Genomic DNA, 22,517 nt, shown 5'->3' with positions numbered 1-22,517 from the left:
CAGAAACTAAATTAAAAGAAATCATCGAAGGTTTGTGGTAATCGAAACTAGGATTAAAATAAATGGTGGTTTCGTGGGGTTGTTTTCGGATAAAGATAGGAGAGAGATAGAGAGAGATAGAGATGACAAGGGTGGCGGTTCAAGTGATGGTTGTATGTAATCGAAACTGTAGACAAAATAGTAGTAACTAATTAATGATATGCTGGTGGTGTCAAAAAAAAAATATGGAAACAGAATGATAATGTTTTTGAGTTCGAGCTTATGAGGAAACAAGAAACAAAGTTGGACTTGATTGATCCATAAACAAGACATGAAACAATAGTAAGTTTATGATGATGGAGTTGTGGTGGTTCCACGAAGATCGATGGCAGCAAGCCATAGCTATTCTACAATCATCAACAAGCTCGATCAAAAAGTGTTCGGTTTGTAATCAAACAAGCTCAAGTGAACAGGTGGGTTTGGTGTTCACGCGACTCAGAAAACAGGAGCAAAAGAGTTGGGAATGGTTCAACAAGAAGATGGTTTGGTTTGATTGACATTAAACAAGAACGTGAATTTAAGCATGGATTCGATTGGCGATATATGTAACTCAAATCAAGACCAACAAGAAGAAAAGAAAATAAAACTATGTACATGTGAAAACTTGTCTCCACAACTACCCAAAATTTTATATATATGTATATGTCTAGTTATGTACAGGTGATGGTTGATGCATTCCTTTGCATATGTGAAAAGTATATATATATATATATATATATATATATATATATATATATATATATATATATATATATATATATATATATATATATATAGACAAGTGGTGCAAATAATATAATATATATTATAATAATAACATTCATCAATTAAACGTGTGAAAACAATTTAGCCGCCTTCTAAATGAATTATTGTGGGCACAGTTTATCACGGATGGCTATATCGTGTCCGTTGCTAAACAATTGACGTATAAAAGTGTTCCTGAAAATCCCAAATTTTTGGATTGACTATATTTAATTATTTCACTCATTACCTGTTTGAATCCTGGTCAAAAAGGTTCGGTAATTATTTATTTTATGTATCAATTTAATATGTACGGAGTACTAAAATTTAAACTAAAAGGATAAAAATATTTTTAACAAATCTAGAATCTTCATAATCAATTTACACTCCAACTTTTATTTTTAATCTTTCATAAACTCATGTTAAATCTATATGAATGCTAATGAAATATCAACCGAGTAATACAAACTTTGACAAATTAAGTTCGAAATCATTTATATTTAATATACTCTCTCTATATATATAAACAGTTTTTTTAATAGCAAGTTTTACTACATAAATATATTATATATTTTTAATCAAATAGATTTAATACAATTTTATATATTTACAAGTAATATTCATATACGTATTTATATATATATTATCATATATAGATATATATTTAAATATATATGTAACTATTTACAAATAGTGGTTCGTGAATCATCGAGAACGGTCGAAAGTCAATTGAATATATGAAACAGTTCAAAATTTTTGAGACTCAACCTTACAGACTTCGCTTATTGTGTCAGGAATACTATATCGTATCGAGAGTTTGGTTTAAAATTAGTCGAAATTTTCCGGGTCGTTACAGTACCTACCCGTTAAAAAAATTTCGTCCCGAAATTTGATCGAGGTCGTCATGGCTAACAATAAAAATTGTTTTTATGACGAATATGAGTTGATAAATAGAGTTTTATCTTTATTGATTAATATAGATAAAACAATTCGATCATGTGAAGCGTACGAGTGAAGCTATCACAAAAGAGTGAAAAGTTTCGTTTTAACTTTTGACGTAGTCATGGTGGATTCCCGGAATTCAAGGAATTTAAGAAAATCTTCTATTCAGAATGAATATGTAATAGCACGATTTATTAGCAACGTTGGAATTACGGAAGAACAGAAATATCAAAGGAAATATTTCTGTGATATGCTTAGAAATTAAATAAAATGAAAGAATTATGTAACATGGCACATGATGACGTTATGTTCTGTGAATCATCATCACGTTTCATTAGAATTTTCAACATGACTTATTGTAATATAATCACGTTGGCTAAGTGTCATTATATTATACTAACTCATGCTCAAATTCCCAACACTTCTCCACAATACATTCATAATTTATATTTAGATTTTACAGAAGTTTCCAATATAATGGAATACTGAAAACACGAAGAGGTAGATAATTTCGGACAAGAGTATTTATGAAAATATCCTCAGAAATATCGAAGATATTTATGATGATATTTTGAAATTTCTAAGTTCGAAGGTTGGTGAAGAAAAATTTTTCGCAAGATTTTAATATGACTTTGGAGCAAGATATTCTCTAAAGATTTCATCGGATCCAGATTTATCTGGGTTCTATGAATTTAGGGTATGTTACTTGTATTTCTCCTTGGTTTCCTTTATGGTTAGCTCAATCTGTTTTTCAGTACCAAATTTTCTATCGAGTGTTCCTGACACTTCCTTCTTTATCGTCAACTTTTGGCCATTAAGTCCATCTACAACATGCTGCTTCGTCAGCATTTTCAAAGTTAACGGATCTGGGTCATCGGTTATCAAATCGAGGTGTTTTCAGGAGAATTTTGTTTTTAGATGATTAAACGCTGATGGTAATATGATGGAATATAAAAGGTTCTCTGGTAACAATAAATGAACACGCATATATAACAAGGTTATAATAAGGTTGTTTCGAACGAAAAATTGGAGTTGTCTGGCTGGAGCTGTGACAAAATTTGCTACTTTGAAGAATAACTGTAAAGTTATTTTGAGTAATAATGACACTAGAGGAATTAGCACAGCTACGTGTTAAACGTTTACTCAGTTTCTGAGGGTTTTTCAAGTGCATAACTATATGCATCAATCTTTTCTTCCGTAGATGAAGTGCGGCTGTTTCATCTTCTCGATTGAGATGTTTTCAAGAATCATGAAAGGTTTGAACGCAAATTGTAATCGTCAAGATACGAATGAGGTTTAAGATTAAATCAAGTGGCAAACTTGAAGAATTATTTAGTTTCATATATTATAATCAATATTTTAATTCATTTTAATTTTCCAAAGTTAGTAGTCCAATAGTCCAATAGTTCATATATAGTTTAATATACAACATTCGAATTAATTAATACGTATCGTGACCCGTATACTGGTCTCAGTATTGATCACAACTCAAACTATATATATATTTTGGAATCAACCTCAACCCTGTATAGCTAACTCCGTCATTTGCATATAGAGTGTCTATGGTTGTTCCAAGATAAATATATAGATGGGTCAATATGATATGTCGAAACCTTGTATATGTGTCCCGTTATTTAAAGTGCGTAAAATAAATACAGAAATTAAATGACGATAAATAAAATTGCAAGAATGTAAATTGCGAGAATGTAAATTGCGAGAATGTAAATTGCGATAATTAAATTGCGATAAATAAAATGTAACCAGTTAGCTAGGAACAGTTAGCTAGGAACAGTTAGCGTGGATTCTTAACAATATTTCAATTAGTTAGTTCGTTTGTTTCTAACAAATTTTACTTTGTCCGATGTTTTCTTCATTATGCCACTTGTTGGATTCTGATAGGTCAAAATCCAAATATGAAATTGAACGAAAATGGATTCTGTGATGAACGGATACGTATATCTATGGATATAAGTAGAATAGTGACTGACTGTTGAATCAGAGTCGAAGAATGTACAGTGCAACTCATTAATGTGAAATCTAAATATTCCTCGGGTATTACCTACCCGTTAACATATTTTCACCATTAACAGTTTGTACGAAAGAATTTTTAATTACAATCTTTATGAAAATATTCATACATATATATTTTCTTCAGATGTAATCATGGATTTAATGAGTCAATAAGATATTAAACTCATTTGATTTATCATTGGAATGAGAATATATAATCTCTAGAACATTAGAGATTACATAATCGTCATGTAGAACAAAAGTAATTGATATAGAACGATATGTAGAACAAAGATAGTCGGTGTAGAACGATACGTAAAATGAAAATTATGCTCGAGGTACAGAATGAGATGTTAAGGCTTGTGTTGTTGGTGGTACAGCTGTTGATACTGGTGGTACTGTTGGTGCCGGTGATGTTGCTGAAGCTGGTAGGTTCTGCACCATATTTTCCAAAGCTATAACTCGAGCGCGATATTCGTTGACTTCTTCTATTATTCCAGGATGATTGGCGGTTTGAACAAGGGGATAGATAAGGTTTAGAATTTGAGATATTATATAATCGTTGCGAAATATTCTGGGAATAAGAGTGAAGATGGTGTTTCGAACTGGTTCGTCGGTAAGTGCTTCAGGTTTTTCGCCAAGAGGTGAATCCGGTTGGTGGAAAGGATCGCCTTCTTCTCGTCTCCATTGATTAAGTCAACTACGAATCCATCTGATGAATTGGGGATGGCTGATTGATTGATTCATTCTGGTGACGCTGCTTCTGGAGCTTAAGTGAGACTTCATATCGGAATCCGAGGGATTTGAACTAGTGGTGAGTTTCATTGCGTACGATTGAATAAAGGGTTTTTCAATATGAAATGATTTTTGGATGTCGGATGATATTCTAATTACATAGAATATAGTACAGAAGATCCCGTAGATTACGAAGGGATTTAAGGAAACGTATCAGATAAAGTCTACGGTAACAGATACGCTAAGATATGAATTAGCAGATACGCTAGGATATGAATTTATATGTACACTATCTATCAAATAAGTGCAGGAAGTCGTGTCTAGACTTAGGAATGATAAGCAGATAATTTTCCCCTAGGAATGATAAACAATACTTATAATATGCAGCTAAGGTCGAAGTCCAGACTTGCTAATGCATCCTAACAACTATCAGTTAGACTCACTAATTCAAGACCTGGTTCGCTAAGACCACCGCTCTGATACCACATGTCAAAACCCGTCCTAATCCATCTGGACAAAGTCACCAACATCTGGTCCCATTGCGATGATCGACTCCAAATAATGTATTTAAAATGAGCAAATGCACAGCGGAAGACTTAATTCGTACCTGAGAATAAACATACTTAAAAGTGTCAACCAAAAGGTTGGTGAGTTCATAGGTTTATCATAATAATCATTTCAATATATTAATAGACCACAAGATTTCCGTTTATAAATATATGTACACTCTCAAGTGTATTAAAGTATTCTATAAGTTGTAGGCACCCGGTAACAAGCCTTAACATTCATGTTTTACCCTCTGAAGTACACCAGATTAGGTGTGTTTAAAATAACCTCGAAGTACTAAAGCATCCCATAGTCAGGATGGGGTTTGTCAGGCCCAATAGATCTATCTTTAGGATTCGCGTCTACCGTACATAGACAAGTAGTTTAATGTTACCAAGCTAAGGGTATATTTCTGGTTTAAACCCACATAGAATTAGTTTTAGTACTTGTGCCTATTTCGTAAAACATTTATAAAACAGCGCATGTATTCTCAGACCAAAAATATATATAAAAAGGGAGTAATGAAACTCACCTAATGTATTTTGTAGTAAAAATACATATGACGTCATTTAACAAATGTAGGTTTGACCTCGAATTCACGAATCTATATCATTTATATATATATATATATATATATATATATATATATATATATTAACACACATAATTGTAATCAGACGAATTTATATAGTATTTGTTTAAAAATAATAATACTAATAATAATAATTTTGATAAAAATGATAATTTTTCTAATACTGATAATAATGATAACAATAATAAAAATGATAAATTTAATATTTTTGAAATAAAAATGGTAATAATAGTAGTAGTAATACTAATTATAATAATAATAATACTTTTACTAATAATGATATTCATAATGATATTAATACTAATAATACTTATTTTAGTAATAATAATGATTTTGATAATTTAATAATAATAATAATAATTTTAACAAAAACTACCTTAAATTGCTAAAAAGGAAATAAACTGCTCGAGCCAGGACTCGAACCCGCGACCTTTTGTACAACACCCCACGCCTCAACCAATTGCTCCAACTCGTTTGTCTTGTTATATTTAGTTCGCATTTATATATAACATATTTTAATCAGTCATCTCTCTCATTACTAGAAACACAATTATCCGAGTTTCAGCAATCCATCAAATGAATTCGGCCCATAAACACACCGGCCCAAAACTAAGAAATATTTCTGCCCAATAACAATAAAACTTCGGCCCAGTTAGAATACAACTTAGGGAAAGCCCAATTAATAAAGGATTTCGGTTTAGAGAAAATGATCATACGCAGCGTAATTATTTTTGATGGTGTGAGTGAGATTTAGGATCCAAGAACACGTCATTATCATAACCACTCCACTCTTCTTTTATTAATAAAATGAATTACTAATCAATCATGTTGCAAGTGGGGTTTTTAATATTGTATTTTTTGGCCATAAAATCATCATCATTTACTTATGATTATCATCATCATCGACATAAATCATCATCTCATCTCCGTGACACCTTCACCTTTGATCAGTTATCATACACATCCTCGCTACAGTACTTCGTTCGCCATTCTCCTCTTCATTATGACAGGAACTTAATCGGAAGTTTACTGCAGCAGTCTTGGTTCGATTAAAACAGAAATATCAAGTAGCAATGAGGGTTTGTATGGAACGTTTGGCCTAAAACAGTAGAAAAATGACTGCAGTAGTGACAATGGTTTATGGTGGTATGTTCGTGGTAGTAGAAGGTGATGGTTGTGATCATGAAGAAGAAAGTGTTGTGAAAATGATGAGTTAATTATAAGTTGATGACGATTGGTTCAAATTTAACAGAAACGTGAGAAGGTGCAGCAACCTTGTGATCATGACGGTGGTGGAGGTTATGGTCCGTTGAAGATAGTGGTGATCTAGAGATGATTTTAGTTCCAAACAAAAACTAAAATAAAAGAAATCATCGAAGGTTTGTGGTAATCGAAACTAGGATTAAAATAAATGGTGGTTTCGTGGGGTTGTTTTCGGATAAAGATAGGAGAGAGATAGTGAGAGATAGAGATGACAAGGGTGGCGGTTCAAGTGATGGTTGTATGTAATCGAAACTGTAGACAAAATAGTAGTAACCAATTAATGATATGTTGGTGGTGTCAAAAAAAAATGTGGAAACAGAATGATAATGTTTTTGGGTTCGAGCTTATGAGGAAACAAGAAACAAAGTTGGACTTTATCGATCCATAAACAAGACATGAAACAATAGTAAGTTTATGATGATGGAGTTGTGGTGGTTCCACGAAGATCGATGGCAGCAAGCCATAGCTGTTCTACCATCATCAACAAGCTCGATCGGAAAGTGTTCGGTTTGTAATCAAACAAGCTCAAGTGAACAGGTGGGTTTGGTGTTCACTCGACTCAGAAAACAGGAGCAAAACAGTTGGGAATGGTTCAACAAGAAGATGGTTTGGTTTGATTGACATTAAACAAGAACGTGAATTTAAGCATGGATTCGTTTGGCGATATATGTAACTCAAATCAAGACCAACAAGAAGAAAAGAAAATAAAACTGTGTACATGTGAAAACTTGTCTCCACAACTACCCAAAATTTTATATATATGTATATGTCTAGTTATGTACAGGTGATGGTTGATGCATTCCTTTGCATATGTGAAAAGTATATATATATATATATATATATATAGACAAGTGGTGCAAATAATATAATATATATTATAATAATAACATTCATCAATTAAACGTGTGAAAACAATTTAGCCGCCTTCTAAATGAATTATTGTGGGCACAGTTTATCACGAATGGCTATATCGTGTCCGTTGCTAAACAATTGACGTATAAAAGTGTTCCTGAAAATCCCAAATTTTTGGATTGACTATATTTAATTATTTCACTCATTACCTGTTTGAATCCTGGTTAAAAAGGTTCGGTAATTATTTATTTTATGTATCAATTTAATATGTACGGAGTACTAAAATTTAAACTAAAAGGATAAAAATATTTTTAACAAATCTAGAATCTTCGTAATCAATTTACACTCCAACTTTTATTTTTAATCTTTCATAAACTCATGTTAAATATATATGAATGCTAATGAAATATCAACCGAGTAATACAAACTTTTACAAATTAAGTTCGAAATCATTTATATTTGATATACTCTCTCTATATATATAAACAGTTTTTTTTTAATAGCAAGTTTTACTACATAAATATATTATATATTTTTAATCAAATAGATTTAATACAATTTTAAATATTTACAAGTAATATTCATATACATATTTATATATATATTATCATATATAGATATATATTAAAATATATATGTAACTATTTACAAATAGTGGTTCGTGAATCATCGAGAACGGTCGAAAGTCAATTGAATATATGAAACAGTTCAAAATTTTTGAGACTCAACCTTACAGACTTCGCTTATTGTGTCAGGAATACTATATCGTATCGAGAGTTTGGTTTAAAATTAGTCAAAATTTTCCTGGTCGTTACATAAGAGTCCAGGGAAAAAGCCTTGTCTTGATCGAAGTGTCTGCAACCTCATGCAGTTTGAACAAGTTGCACACATCATTGAAAATACGAAGATGCTCGTTAGCATCCTCACTATCCTTGCCATGAAATTGGCAGTCAGAAGAAATCAAACTCAGGATCGGCCCTGTGATTTGAAAAGGCTGAGTGATGTTCGGTTGAGTAATCGAATTGCCTTGGCCCCCTCGTGTGGCCTTCAACTTTTCTGCCATAGTTTGAGGACGATTCGATTGATCAGCTTGGTCAGCCATATCTTCAGGCTTGAAAAGATCTAATGAAATGTAAGATTCTTCTTCTTCTCTGATTTCAGGTGGTGTGTCGGGCACCACAGTCTCAGAAATACTACCCAAATTAATGATATTAGCACTCGAAGAAAAAGATGAATCCACTGTAGACTGTTGCTCTTGACTTAACGCTCTGAATAACTCTCTTTCGGGTTCTGCAAATGATTGAAGAATCGGAGAATTAGATGAACACGTATGTGGCATGCGCTACCTGTTATCTGTGAAATCACAACTAACAACTGATTAAACGCACCGATTCAACTGAGAATATACTCAAAGAAATAATAAACTATAACTAAAACTAAACTAAGAACAATTAGATAACAATCTTAATTTCTGACACAACTGTCCCCGGCAGCGGCGCCAAAAACTTGATGTGTGAAATCTAGTATATTATTTATCAATGGAAAATTCCGGTTAAAAGATTACTATACACTAACGGGCAGTGTACCCGATCGTGTAATAGTATAAAGTTGGTAATTCCAAAATCATTCCAAGGACAGTTTAAACGTGAGAATTAAGATTGTAACTAATAAAATAAACTAAGTTAATATATGAAAATCGAAAGTACGAGATAGTTTGTTTTGTGGCTATTTAACGATTAGCCAAATCAAAGATTGATTAAAAGTAAAAGACAATATTTTTGTGTTTTTAAATTTATAAAAATAAATGCTGACTCAACGAAAAGTAAAGATATTTGAATTCAATGGATAAAAGAATGTTCGCCTAGATCTCCTATTCGCAGTGTCGGATGATTTGTTATTAAGCACTAGTTCAATTTATCAATACATGCAACTACAGAGTCAGTTTACCCAGAGTTCTCTTTTAGCAAATACGTCAAACTTGGATTTATTGGCTTGGGGTTCCCTTTCACCAAAGACCTCTTTCGTTTGTGACTTAGTAATTAACTAATTATAAGATTAAGATTTAATTGGTTACGCGTTCGCTCCACACAATTCACTCCTATTTTGTTTAATCTATGTTACCCGGTTTACCCCCTTGGTCCAGTAAGCACCCAATTGGTTAAGACAAATCAATTGAAAACTAGTGTACTAAATTGAAACAGGGTTCCCTTTGTTCAAAAAAGATCACTAATCAACCTAGTAACAATAATCAACACCCACAAGAATGGTTCTTAATCAAAACTCATAATTATCATGCATTAATCAATAAAACATTAAAGTATCATCCAAACACATACGAATATTCAATCTAGACAAACATTAAAGTGCTTAGCCAACCATGGCTAAAACCAAAATCACAAATAAACAATTAAGAGTATTCATTATGAAGATAAGAATTAAACCTAATGAAAATTGTGTTCTTGAATGATGAACGGATCGAGACGCGTTTCCGGAATGATTGATGTCTTAGAATGATCTTGGGGTTCCCCAAAAAACACCCTTTTTCGTCAAAAAGCTGCTGGAATTCATCTGGATGCAAAAGTGATTCATTAGGGTAAATTTTCGGGCTTTAAATAGGTCCATTCTGAATCCGGCTGAAATTGGAGCGGCGCTCCAATAGTGGCGCGGCGCGCCATTTGCTATAACTTTGATTTCTGGCCACCTGTAAACTGTCGAACTGAATTTCTAGCCTACTGGAGCGGCGCTCCACATTTCTGAGCGGCGCTCCAGGCCTCTTTTGCTGAATCTGAGCTGAAAACTCACTAATATTCGTCAAAACTCGAATCGAACCAAACTCTTTCACTCGTTTACATAGAAAATCACCAAAACCATCAAATAACTTCAAATTAAACCTTCTTGGTCTTGGAACTTGAACTTTCACAACATTCATCGAAATAACACCAAATCGTATCCAAAAGGACCAAAATGTGCCTGATATCGCTAAGGGAAACGCGTATGAAATATGCGATATCAACAATATATATTCTTTTATAAAAATCAAAACAACCATCCTCATCCAAATTTGATTACATATTTTGATTTTGATAAATCAAAATTCAAGTCAAGATCTAAAAAAAGACATCATTCTTAGATTCCTACATCTTTCGAAGCTATACTTTGACTTCAAAACTGTGCTAGAACATCATTTCTATTCATAGAACCCAGAAAAGTATTTGTATCATTCAAAATCCTAGAACATCATATGAATATTAACGATTACGATCGGTGTTCAAACCCTTCGAAATTCCTGAAGACACTTCAAATAATGAACAATTGAGATGATGATCCAACCACATGTTACCCACGGTCATGCACCTGAAAAACCCTCGAAATCAAAGTCATAGTTTAAAACGTATCCGTGTCAGACCCTTTGGCATTTATTAGCAAAAATAACTTTTCAATCCCTTTTTAAAGTAGACAGTTTTGTCACAGCTCCAGCAAATCAACTTCAATTGTTCATTCGATAAGCCTTATTATAACAATTACCCCTTCATTATTGTTACCGGGGAATCTTTCATATCTCGCCACATTAGTAGTAAACTTATCAACAACTTCATTGATCTTTAAGCCTCTCCGAAAAATCACGATACTTATTCATTGAAACTCTATCAAGTACTCATCTACAACTTGTAACAATAATTGTCATACCAACTACTGGGAATTAACAATCAGTATTTTGAATTTCGTAGCAATTTTACGCCGACAGTTATATATATACATATAACGTCTATCTCCTAGACTTACACACTTCGAATGTGAAGTTTCTGAAAAACACCCTAAACTGCGAACTAGTTCTCGAAATTTCGAAAGATGCTGATGAAGCAGCAAAAACTATAAACGACCTTAACAGTAAAAAGTTTGATGATAAAGAATAGTGTGTTGGCAAAGCTCAGAAAAAGAGAAGGTTTGGAACTGGAAAACGAATTGAGCAAAGTATGAAGGAGGCTGTGGACAAATCACAAAGACTAAACCTACCTTCAAAGAATCTAAATGATTCAGTATCTGCTAAAGTCATTAACGAATACCTTGCTCCTGACTCTAAACCCTTGCGGACAATATTCTTCATCATCCTCTGATATTAGAAATTTTAAGATATCATCGTATCTTTCATTATAAATATCCTCCATATTTCTGAAGATATTTCCATAATTATTCTTATCTGAAATAATTTATCTCTTTGCACCATCTGTATTATATCATAAAAGAAACTATTTTAGTTTCTAAATTCTGAAACCTTCAAGTTTAAAATATGAATGTTTTTGAAGTAGTGTTGGGAATTGAAGCATGAGTTAGTATAATATAATGACACTTGATCAACGTGATTATATTACAGTAAGTCATGCTGAGTTTCTAAATGGGACATGATGATTCACAGACCATACCATCATCATGTGCCATGTTACACGACTCTGGTATTCTATTTAACCTCTAAGAATATCAAGAAAATATTTTCTTGATGATTCGGTCTTTTCCGGATATTCTGGTAATTTGACAAATCAAAATCGTGCCATTACAATTTCCTTCTTAGAACATTAACTATCTTCATTTCAAAATCCATACCTACGAATTCTAGACCATTATTCGGTTGACTTGAAGTCGGGAAGAGGAGACAAAAGTATGAAACTCTTGGATATAAAAGAAAGTATAAAGCTCGACAACAACACATAAATTACAAACCGTGCATATCAATACGTATTGCCACGTAAAGGCACGAGAGAATTAAAATTACTATAACCCCATGGTAATAATAAAAATAAATAAAATCCTCCGGTGGTAGATGAAAGAGAAGAATGACAGATATGAAAGTTAGGAGTATATCAAGGATCAGAACTGGATGTAGCATATTGACGAATGATTCAAAGTATGAATTAAAGGAGAAAGAATAGAGGGTGTGAGTTTTGGAAATAAGAAAACGAAGAGAATGGATTTATAGTGACATATCCGACAGAGCAATCAAAACAGGTTATCGCATTTAATCAAAGAAGATCCTAATTTCCTTAATTATCGAATAATCAAATCTTATTACGAAAATTTTCTCTAAATCCCTTGAAATCCGGAAATCAATCCTATCTACGTCAAAATATATGACGAATCTACATTTATTCATTTCACTCGTTTGTGATAGTTTCACTTATACTCTTCGCGTAATCAAATTGTTTATTCTATATTACTTGATGATGATAAAACTCTAATTTTTAGCTCGTATGCGTCATGAAAACATACTTATTGTCAGCCATGACCTTCCCAATTAAATTTCGGGACGAAATTTATTTAACGGGTAGGTACTGTGACAACCCAGAAATTTTCGACCAAATTTAAACTTAATCTTTATATGATTCCGACATAATAAGCAAAGTTTGTAATGTTGAGTCTCGAAAATTTTGAAACTATGTTCATACATTCAATTACCCTTTTGACTATGCTCGACGATTCACGAACAAATATATAAATGGATATGAATATATATATGTATATATATATATTATAACTTGAAAACGTTAACAAAGTATTAAATGTATAATATTTTAGATTAAACGTAATTGTCTTAATATATGCTTAATATATTCATCTACGGAATTAGAAGATAATACCAACGATTGGATTAACAGATATTTCAACAATTATAAATCCCGTAAGTATTGTGATAAATCTTTGTTGAGAGGTCCACCTTGATTTAAGAAATCTATCCTTTTTTACTGTATTTGATATATAAATAACTTGCAACGTGTATAGAAAAGTATTTATATATATATATATATATATATATATATATATATATATATATATATATATATATATATATATATATATATATATATATATATATATTAAGGTTCGAAATTATTTTTGTAAACAATAGTAACACCCATTTATTGTTCCGTTTGATAAATAAATATTATATATAAATTTATATTTTTTTAAACGGAAATATATATTTTACAATGTGATAATGCGTAGAATTGAATTAGATATAAAACGTTTTGATATTATTAAATATATTTTAATAAACAACGATGAGTTGATTTATAGAAGAAAATGACCAAATTACTAAAATGTATAAGTTATACTTTGAGTAATATAGTTCATTGATAATTTAAGATTATATTTTGACAAAGGTACGAATCACGAAACGTAAAGTACAAGTTTTCTAAGCATACGAAAATGCAATCGAGAAACCGGAACTGAGACATTAGTCGAGCGTGAACGTATGAGTCATCGGACCATATGCACGTGAATATAATATAATATATAATTAATTATTATAAATTATATATATATATTATAAAAATATGTCGACAAACAAAAAAACAAAAAATTGTGAGCTGGATTTTGGGGCCATACGATCGCATGAGAAATAGGCATAAAACCCATGTGATCGCATGGCAGTCAGGATTCAGAAACATTCCATAAATTGGCCAGTTTGTTCGACACACACACACATATATCTCAATCTCTGCTCTCTATATTTATTATTATTATTATTATTATTATTATTATTATTATTATTATTATTATTATTATTATTATTAGTATTATTATTATTATTATTATTATTATTATTATTATTATTATTATTATTATTATTATTATTGTTATTATTAATCTTATAATTAGGAGTATTATTATTAGTATTATTATACATAAAATACTACGACGAGGTCATGAGCAAGTTATTTTCAAAACAAGCTTTTCGAGCGGGATAGAGCTAAGGAAACTATGGGTTATAGCTATGGAGATTATGGGTAATGTTCATGGGTATTATTCGCAAGTCTAACCTAGTGTTTATCATCTCCGTTGCATCTACGTACTTTCCTGCAATATTGAATCACAATATTGATACGTGAGCATTCATATCTTATCTTTTATATATTAATAGTGTATACATGTCTAGTGCTCGAGTATATATGTTTATGCATACTAGTATACTAAATTTTGTCGTTAAACAGTTTATGATGAATCACGAATTAAATACATATATTACTAATAAAAGGTATATGATATGCATGTTTTTGGAAAGCTGGCGAAAAATCAATAATTTTTCATTTAGCTATCGTATGATTTCGATGAACGAATTAAAAGATATGACCAACTGAATTATGCTTGACGTTAATTGAAATGGCTTTTGAATCTGCAATTAATCTTTAAACAACTTGTTTATAAGATTGATAAATTGAATTTTTAAATATTACCAGCGGAGTAAATGAATTATTATATAAGGCACGTCTCGTTTTGTTGAACAATTGTCAAAATTGATTGTTTTATCATATTTTAAAGCCTTATAAAAACTATAGTTTAATTTTACAAAAATTAGGAAACTATGTGAAATGTTAAAATTTTTCAATTGCCATGATCATTCAACTATTGTATTGAGTTAGATTGACTTTTTGAAATGACTTTTGATAACTTTTGTATGTCGATCTCGAGCATTAGGATTGTGATACACTATGACCAGACCTAGCTTGATAGACAATTATTGACCAACATATGTTCTCTAGGTTGAGATCTATGGTTATTTGGTATTCCAAGTTTTGGTCACATTTCAGTGAACGACTTTATGTGCTGCTAAGGTGAGTTTATAGATCCCTTTTTAAATGCTTTAAATATTTTGGGCTGAGAATACATGCAATTTATTTTAAACGCAATGGATACAAGTACATACTTAATTCTACACTGAGTTTGAACCGAAAATCCCTTAGCTTTGGTAACTAGTAACTGCCAGTTATAAGAACTGGTGGGCGCGAGTAGTAGTATATGGATCCATAGGGCTCGATATCCCCATTCGAGCTAGAGCACTAGCCTTTTAACGGACGTATTCTATTTGAGAAGCGTATACGTTGGTTTGCGTGTATTATTAAGATGATTATACAAAGGGTATAAATTATATATACGTTAAGTTTAGTTACCAGGGTGCTCAATTTCGTAGAATATTTTGATAAACGTTTCTAGATGAAACAACTGAAATCTTGTGATCCACCTTTATGTACAGATTATGCAAGACATTAAAATTATGAACTCACCAACCTTTGTGTTGACACTTGTTAGCATGTTTATTCTCAGGTTCCCTAGAAGTCTTCCGCTGTTTGCTTATACGTTAGACAAGCTATGTGCATGGAGTCTTACATGGCATATTTTTCAAGGAAACGTTGCATTCACCAAATCATCACCATGTATCTTATTTTGACTGCATTGTCAACGAAAGTACTATTGTAAACTATTATATTACGGTGATTGTCTATATGTAGAAATCATCAGATGTCGAAAACCTTTGATTTAAATATTCATTTATGGTGTGCCTTTTCAAAAGAATGCAATATTTAAAAAACGTATCATATAGAGGTCAAATACCTCGCAATGAAATCGATGAATGATGTGTTCGTCCATATGGATTTGGAGCGATCGTCACATATGGCCCCAGATCGTGTAAAATGGTTGTGCGAAGAGGTAACAAAATTGGTGCGAGCTGGAATTTTACGCGAAGTTCAATACCAATCATGGATTGCGAATCCAGTTTTGGTGAAAAAACCTGATGGTTCTTGGAGAATGTGCATTGATTACAAAGATTTGAATAAAACGTGCCCTAAGGATAACTACCCGCTTCTAGAAATTGATTTAAAGGTGGAATCTTTGCATGCTTTTCCATATAAATGTTTTTTGGATGCGGCAAGAGGTTATCATCAGATTCCAATGGCTCAAGAGGACGCAGATAAAACCACATTTCATACCGAGAAAGGCATATATTCCTATATAATGATGCCTTTTGGTTTAATCAATGCAGGTGCGACATATCAACGATTGATCGATACTGCATTTGATAAACAAATAGGGCGTAATCTTGAGGCTTATGTAGATGATTTAGTGATCAAAAGCACAACGCAAGAGCGAATTATTGACGATATGCGCGAAACATTTGACACACTGTGAAGAATAAACATGAAGCTTAATCCGCTAAAATGCAATTTTGGCTAAACTGAAGGAAAATTTTTGGGATATCTTGTTACAGAACAAGGTATTCAAGCTAATCCAAAAAAGATCGCGGCTATAGAAAACATGACCGCGCCAAGAACGGTTAAAGAGGTGCAAAGTTTGATAGGAAAACTGGCCGCGTTAACGAGTTTTTTGTCTAAAGCTGCTGAAAGGCAGTTGCCATTTTTCAAAACTCTTAAAGGTTGCTTGAAGTAAAAGAGTTTTGTTTGGTACAGCGAAGAAGAAACCGCGTTTCAAGAGATGAAAAAGTTGTTGAAAACTTTGCCTACGCTAATAGCGCCAGTTGATGACGAAATTCTTTATCTTTATTTATCAGTGGCAAATGAAGCTTTTAGTTCAGTTTTGATCGCGGAAAGGAATAAAATACAAAAGCCGGTGTATTTTGTTAATAAAGCTCTTACAGGAAGTGAAATAAACTATGCGTCGATTGAAAAGATTGTGTATGCGCTTATTTTAACATCGCGAAGGTTAAGAAGATATTTTCAAGGGCATCCAGTGCATCTTATAACTAATATGCCGATCAAGCAAGTCTTAACATAACTAGAGATATCTGGTAGACTCGTATTGTGGACAGTAGAGTTAGGTGCTTATCAAATATCTTACCTTCCGCGTAGTACTGTAAAAGGTCAGGTTATGGCGGATTATCTCGCTGAAATGTCTGGAGAGTTGGAGGTGATCAATGAGCGAACCACGTTAAAACCGGTACTTGGTAAAACTTGGGATTGGTTTACTGACGGTGCTTCATGCGCGGAAGGTGCATGTGCGGGTTTAGTTTTGGCAAGTCCGAGTGGTGAAGAGCATACATACGCATTGCGTTTTAATTTTGATGTGACAAATAATGAAGCAAAGTATGAAGCAATACTTGCTGGTTTAAATATTGCGCGAAAAATGAATATTACTAAGTTGCGAGCATTTACAGATTCGCAGTTAGTAGCAAATCAGTTTAATGGTTCTTTTGATGCACATGATTCTTCTATGCAGAAATACTTGCAGTTGTTACGAGAATCGACAGAGCGGTTTGAACATTTTGAACTTTCGCAAGTGCCAAGAAGTCAAAATAAGAAGGCGGATGCTTTGAGTAAGTTGGCCGCTCTAACGTTTTCGCACTTTCAAAAACAAGTGTGGGTTGAGGAATTGCCAATCAAGTCAATAGATAATGACTTAATGGTTGCATCTGTTGAAGAGGAACAACCAAATTGGATGGAGCCAATCCTGCAGTATATCCGCAATGATACTTTGCCAAGTGATAGCCGCGAAGCTCGTTTAGTAAGAGAGCGGGCACCAATGTATATCATTAAAAATGATATTCTATACCGCAAATCGTACTGCGGACCAATGATGTGATGTGTTGGACCAATTGAAGCAGAAATGATAGTGGAAGAAGTGCATAACGGCACTTGCGCACTACATTCAGGCTACAAAACTATTGCAGCGAAAATTATGCGGATGGGTTACCATTGGCCATCCCTATACCGCGATGTGGCGAAAATTGTTAAACGCTGTAAAAGTTGCCAAAGGCATGCTCCGCAGAATCGAATGCCAAGGCATGATATGATTCCTGTTAATTCGTCATGGCCATTTCACAAATGGGCTATTGATATTGTGGGGCCATTTCCTGCAGGGCCTGGCAATGTTAAGTTCTTGATTGTGGTAGTTGATTATTTTACTAAATGGGTTGAAGCTAAGGCGGTTCGCACTATCACTGGGGTGCAAGTGCAAAATTTTGTGTGGGAGTGCATTGTCTGCAGATTTGGCATTCCGCGAGAGTTGGTCAGCAATAATGGTGCACAAATAGCGAAAGATCCTTTTAAGACATGGTGCATTGATTTGCATATAATACAAAAGTTTACATCAGTGGCGCATCCACCGGCTAATGGTTTATGCGAAGTAACCAACCGCGACATAGTAAGCGGTATTAAAAAGTGGTTATGCGAGAAGCGAACTGGTTGGGTAGATGAACTACCCAATGTGTTGTGGGCACATCGCACAAATTTTAAGAAGAGCACAAGAGAAATACCTTTTAGTTTGGTATATGGCTCTGAGGCAGTAATCCCCGCAGAAATTCTGGTACCAACGCATAGAATTGCTAACTTTGAGGAAGAAGCAAATGATGCTGCGTTGAGCGAAAATCTGAATTTCATTGAAGAGCGGAGGTTAATGGCTACTATCACAGAAGCAAATAATAAACAGCAAATTGCTAAGTATTATAATAAAAGAGTACGTGCTTTGTCTTTTGATATAGGCGAATGGGTACTGCGAAATAATGAAGCAAGCAGAGCAGAAAAGCTTGGCAAATTGGGTCCTAATTGGGAAGACCCTTATCAAATTGTGGCAATTAATGCAGCAGGTTCATATAAGCTCGCGGATATGGAAGGGCGAACTTTACCTAATGCGTGGCATGCCGTTTTATTAAAGCGATATTATGCATAACTTTGTAAAAGTTATAAAGTGCATATGTGTAAAGTGCGAAGTTGGCTTCACGGCTTATGGCTGATTTTCTTCTTATGTGTTCTTGATAGTGCTCCAAATGAACATATATTTAGGCACAATATCCTTCCAATATGTAAAGCTTTTAGTTACTATTGTTCTATTTTTATGTAATATTCGTTTAAATAAATAAGTGCAAAGACAAAAGAAGAAAACGACGATTTGAAGACGCAAATGACCAAAAAGCTCAAATGTACAAGATACAATCCAAGTAGTTCCATTTATTGATGAGAAACGTCTAAAAATTACAAGAGTACAAGCCGTGGAACGCAAAATACAAGATATCTACGCGTACGAAAGAACGTTCGAGAAACCGGAACCGAGACATAAACCGGGCGTAAATGTACGAGATAATGGAGCGAAAATTACAAGTCAACTATGCATAAGAATATAATATAATATATATATATATATAATTAATATAAATTACATATATATATTTTATATATATATATATATATATATATATATATATATATATAATAATAATAATAATAATAATATGTCGACAAGCAAGAAAACAAAAAATATGTGAGCTTGATCTGACGGCCATGCGATCGCATGAGAAATAGGCATAAAACCCCTGCGAGTGCATGAGATTTGCACTAAAACCCCATGCGATCGCATGAGTTACTGTAGCAGGTCAAGTATTATAAAAAGGCAGTTTGCTCGACGTTTTAATTACATCTTTTTCTATTTTCTTTCTCTCATCTCTCAATTTATATTTATATTTATATTTTAATTATAATTTTAATTTAAATTAATAATAATAAGGTTATGGTAGCTAATGTTGTAAGTTTGTAAGTCGAAACTCTGTCCGGGTAACGCTACGCGATAAATAATCACTGTAAGCTATGTTCTTCCTTTTTAAATTAATGTCTCATAACTAAGTTATTATTATGCTTATTTGAGCCGAAGTAATCGTGATGTTAGACTAAAAATTAAGATTGGGTTATTGGATTTTGTACCATAATTAAGGTTTGGACAAAAGACCGACACTTGTGGACATTGGACTATTGACTATTAATAGATAGGGGGTATTGTCTAATCGAATGACAACTCATTGGAACCTGTCGAACCTATCTTCAAATTAGTTAATCTAATAATTATTAAAATGATTATGTATGTCCTATTTAGTGACATTTATACGACATATTTTACGATCATTTAATTAATTATTTGAGTTGGGTAATTGATTATTCATTCTTATCAAGTGGGTAAATTAATATTCATATCTCATTAAAACAGGGGTGGATTACATACAAGGATAATTGGTGTAATTGTTAACAAAGTATTAAAACCTTGGATTAAACGCAGTCGATAACCTGGTGTAATCATTAAACAAAGTATTAAAACCTTGTTACAGTTTTAATCCCTAATTAGATGGAATATTTGACTTCGGAAATAAGGTTAATTTGACGAGCATTTTATAATTATGATCGATGGACTATTATGGACAAAAACCATATAGGTATCAAATAAACCATGACAAAGGACAATTAACTCGGGTAACAATTAATTATAATCAAAACGTCAAACATCATGGTTACGGAAGTTTAAATAAGCATAATTGTTTTATTTTATATCTCATCGTACTTTTATTTACAGTCATTTATTTATTATCATTTTAAATATTGTTATTTATTTTACGCATTTTAATTATCGTCATTTATCTTTACGCTTTATTTAAAATAGACAAACCGGTCATTAAACGGTAAAATCCCCCTTTTATAATATTACTACTTATATAATTATATATATTTTATACAAATATAGTGGTTAGAAATATAGTACGTATTTACTAGCTCCCTTTGGAACGAACCGGAATTACTAAAAACTACACTACTCTATGATTAGGTACACTGCCTATAGTGTTGTAGCAAGGTTTAGGTATATTCCATTCGTAAATAAATAATAAAACTTGTGAAATTTGTATCGTATTTTGTAATAAAAATATAACTATTTCGTATACACCTCTACGCACATCAGTTCTTATTTTTAATGTTTGCAAGTCTTGATCACGCTTATAGGAATTTTAAAAAAATAGACACTTGCAAAAGTATGCGAAGAGTTTATCTGTGAAATGCGAATGATTATGAAATGTTTTATACTTTGTTTCATAATGTTGTAGTATTTCGCAGTGTTTCGATAACAAAGTGATGCAATTGCCCACTTTTGCATGCAAATTATTGCGAAAGGAATTTTATATCCTAATTATTTAATTTTACCAATGCTTAGATGCTTCGCAATGTTAATTAATTGCCTAAGGATCGTTTCGGCAGACTTAGAAGATTCGTAACATATAAATATATACGCATACAGATTGTTTCGCAACAGTACGCATTTATTATGTGCACAATAATAAAAGTTGGAAATTGCAAAGGACAAGTCCGTGTTATGAATATCTGATAATGAAAGCGCTATATAAATAAAAGTACTTGCAAATATAAGAAACAATGAAATTTTATTAATAATAACGCAGAGGCAGCTGCGTGCTGTTATACAAGGCGAGTTTCTACTCCTTGGTTAAGTCAAGTTTGATGATGTCATCTGCAGTGACATCCTCTCGCTCGCTTATTGCGGTTATTTTAGGAAGGGGAATTTTGGCTATGCCCTGCTGAGCAACTGCGTATGCTGATTTTGCCTATTCTAAAGAGCAAAGGCGATCAGCAATGGCAGATGGTAGTGGATCTGGCAGTGGGCAGTTGATGGCAATTTCATCCATAAACTCTACCCTTTCACGTAGTCTTAATGCGGCAGCGAATGTAGAAAAATTCGTGGAAACAGGCTTGGAATTGAGTATTTTCCTAGCCAATTCGGGGAGATGTTGGCAGAGCTTGGTGAACTCAAGCTCCGCAGAAGCTTTAGAAGCTAGAGCGTTGTCCCGCTCTGCTGTAAGCTTCGCCACATCCTCTGACAACGATTTGATGGTGGCTTGAAAGTTGATTTCTTTCTCAGTCGCAGTAGAAACCTGTTGTTTCAGCTCATCAACGGTGGTTTTTGCTGCGGTGAGTTCATAGGAGAAGTCAACACAACGTTTCTCGCTGACTGCAGCTTTGGCCTTCTCAGTGTGATATTTTGCTTTTTCAGCTTCAAGAACGTTGAAAAACTGTTCTTGACGGCACATCATATCATATGCAGAATTGAAGCACATGTAAAAATTTTGAACAAAACTGTTATGCGCATCCAGCGCAAAGAGCTTGGAGAATTCACGGCGAAGCTCGCTGGGGATTGCTAACTTCATCTGTCGGCGCTGGTCCAGAGTAGCAGCAGCTGAAGCATAAGT

General features: G+C 33.0%; 1 protein-coding gene across 1 annotated transcript; it reads left to right on the top strand.

Moving 5' to 3' along the window:
- The first annotated feature begins 6,720 nt into the window (after window positions 1–6,720).
- LOC139889839 (uncharacterized) lies at window positions 6,721–21,852 on the top strand. The gene is made up of 9 exons (XM_071872761.1): window positions 6,721–6,804; window positions 6,858–6,909; window positions 16,536–16,677; window positions 16,960–17,211; window positions 17,359–17,498; window positions 17,664–17,987; window positions 18,366–18,689; window positions 18,804–18,945; window positions 21,714–21,852. Exons 1-9 carry the CDS (start codon window positions 6,721–6,723, stop codon window positions 21,850–21,852), a joined length of 1,599 nt encoding a protein of 532 aa, XP_071728862.1.
- Window positions 21,853–22,517: the final 665 nt, after the last annotated feature.

The sequence above is a fragment of the Rutidosis leptorrhynchoides genome, chromosome 2 (assembly GCF_046630445.1).
Source record: "Rutidosis leptorrhynchoides isolate AG116_Rl617_1_P2 chromosome 2, CSIRO_AGI_Rlap_v1, whole genome shotgun sequence".
NCBI lineage: Eukaryota > Viridiplantae > Streptophyta > Magnoliopsida > Asterales > Asteraceae > Rutidosis > Rutidosis leptorrhynchoides.
Note: the sequence above shows the minus strand (reverse complement) of the source record. Positions and strands in the feature narration are given on the sequence as shown.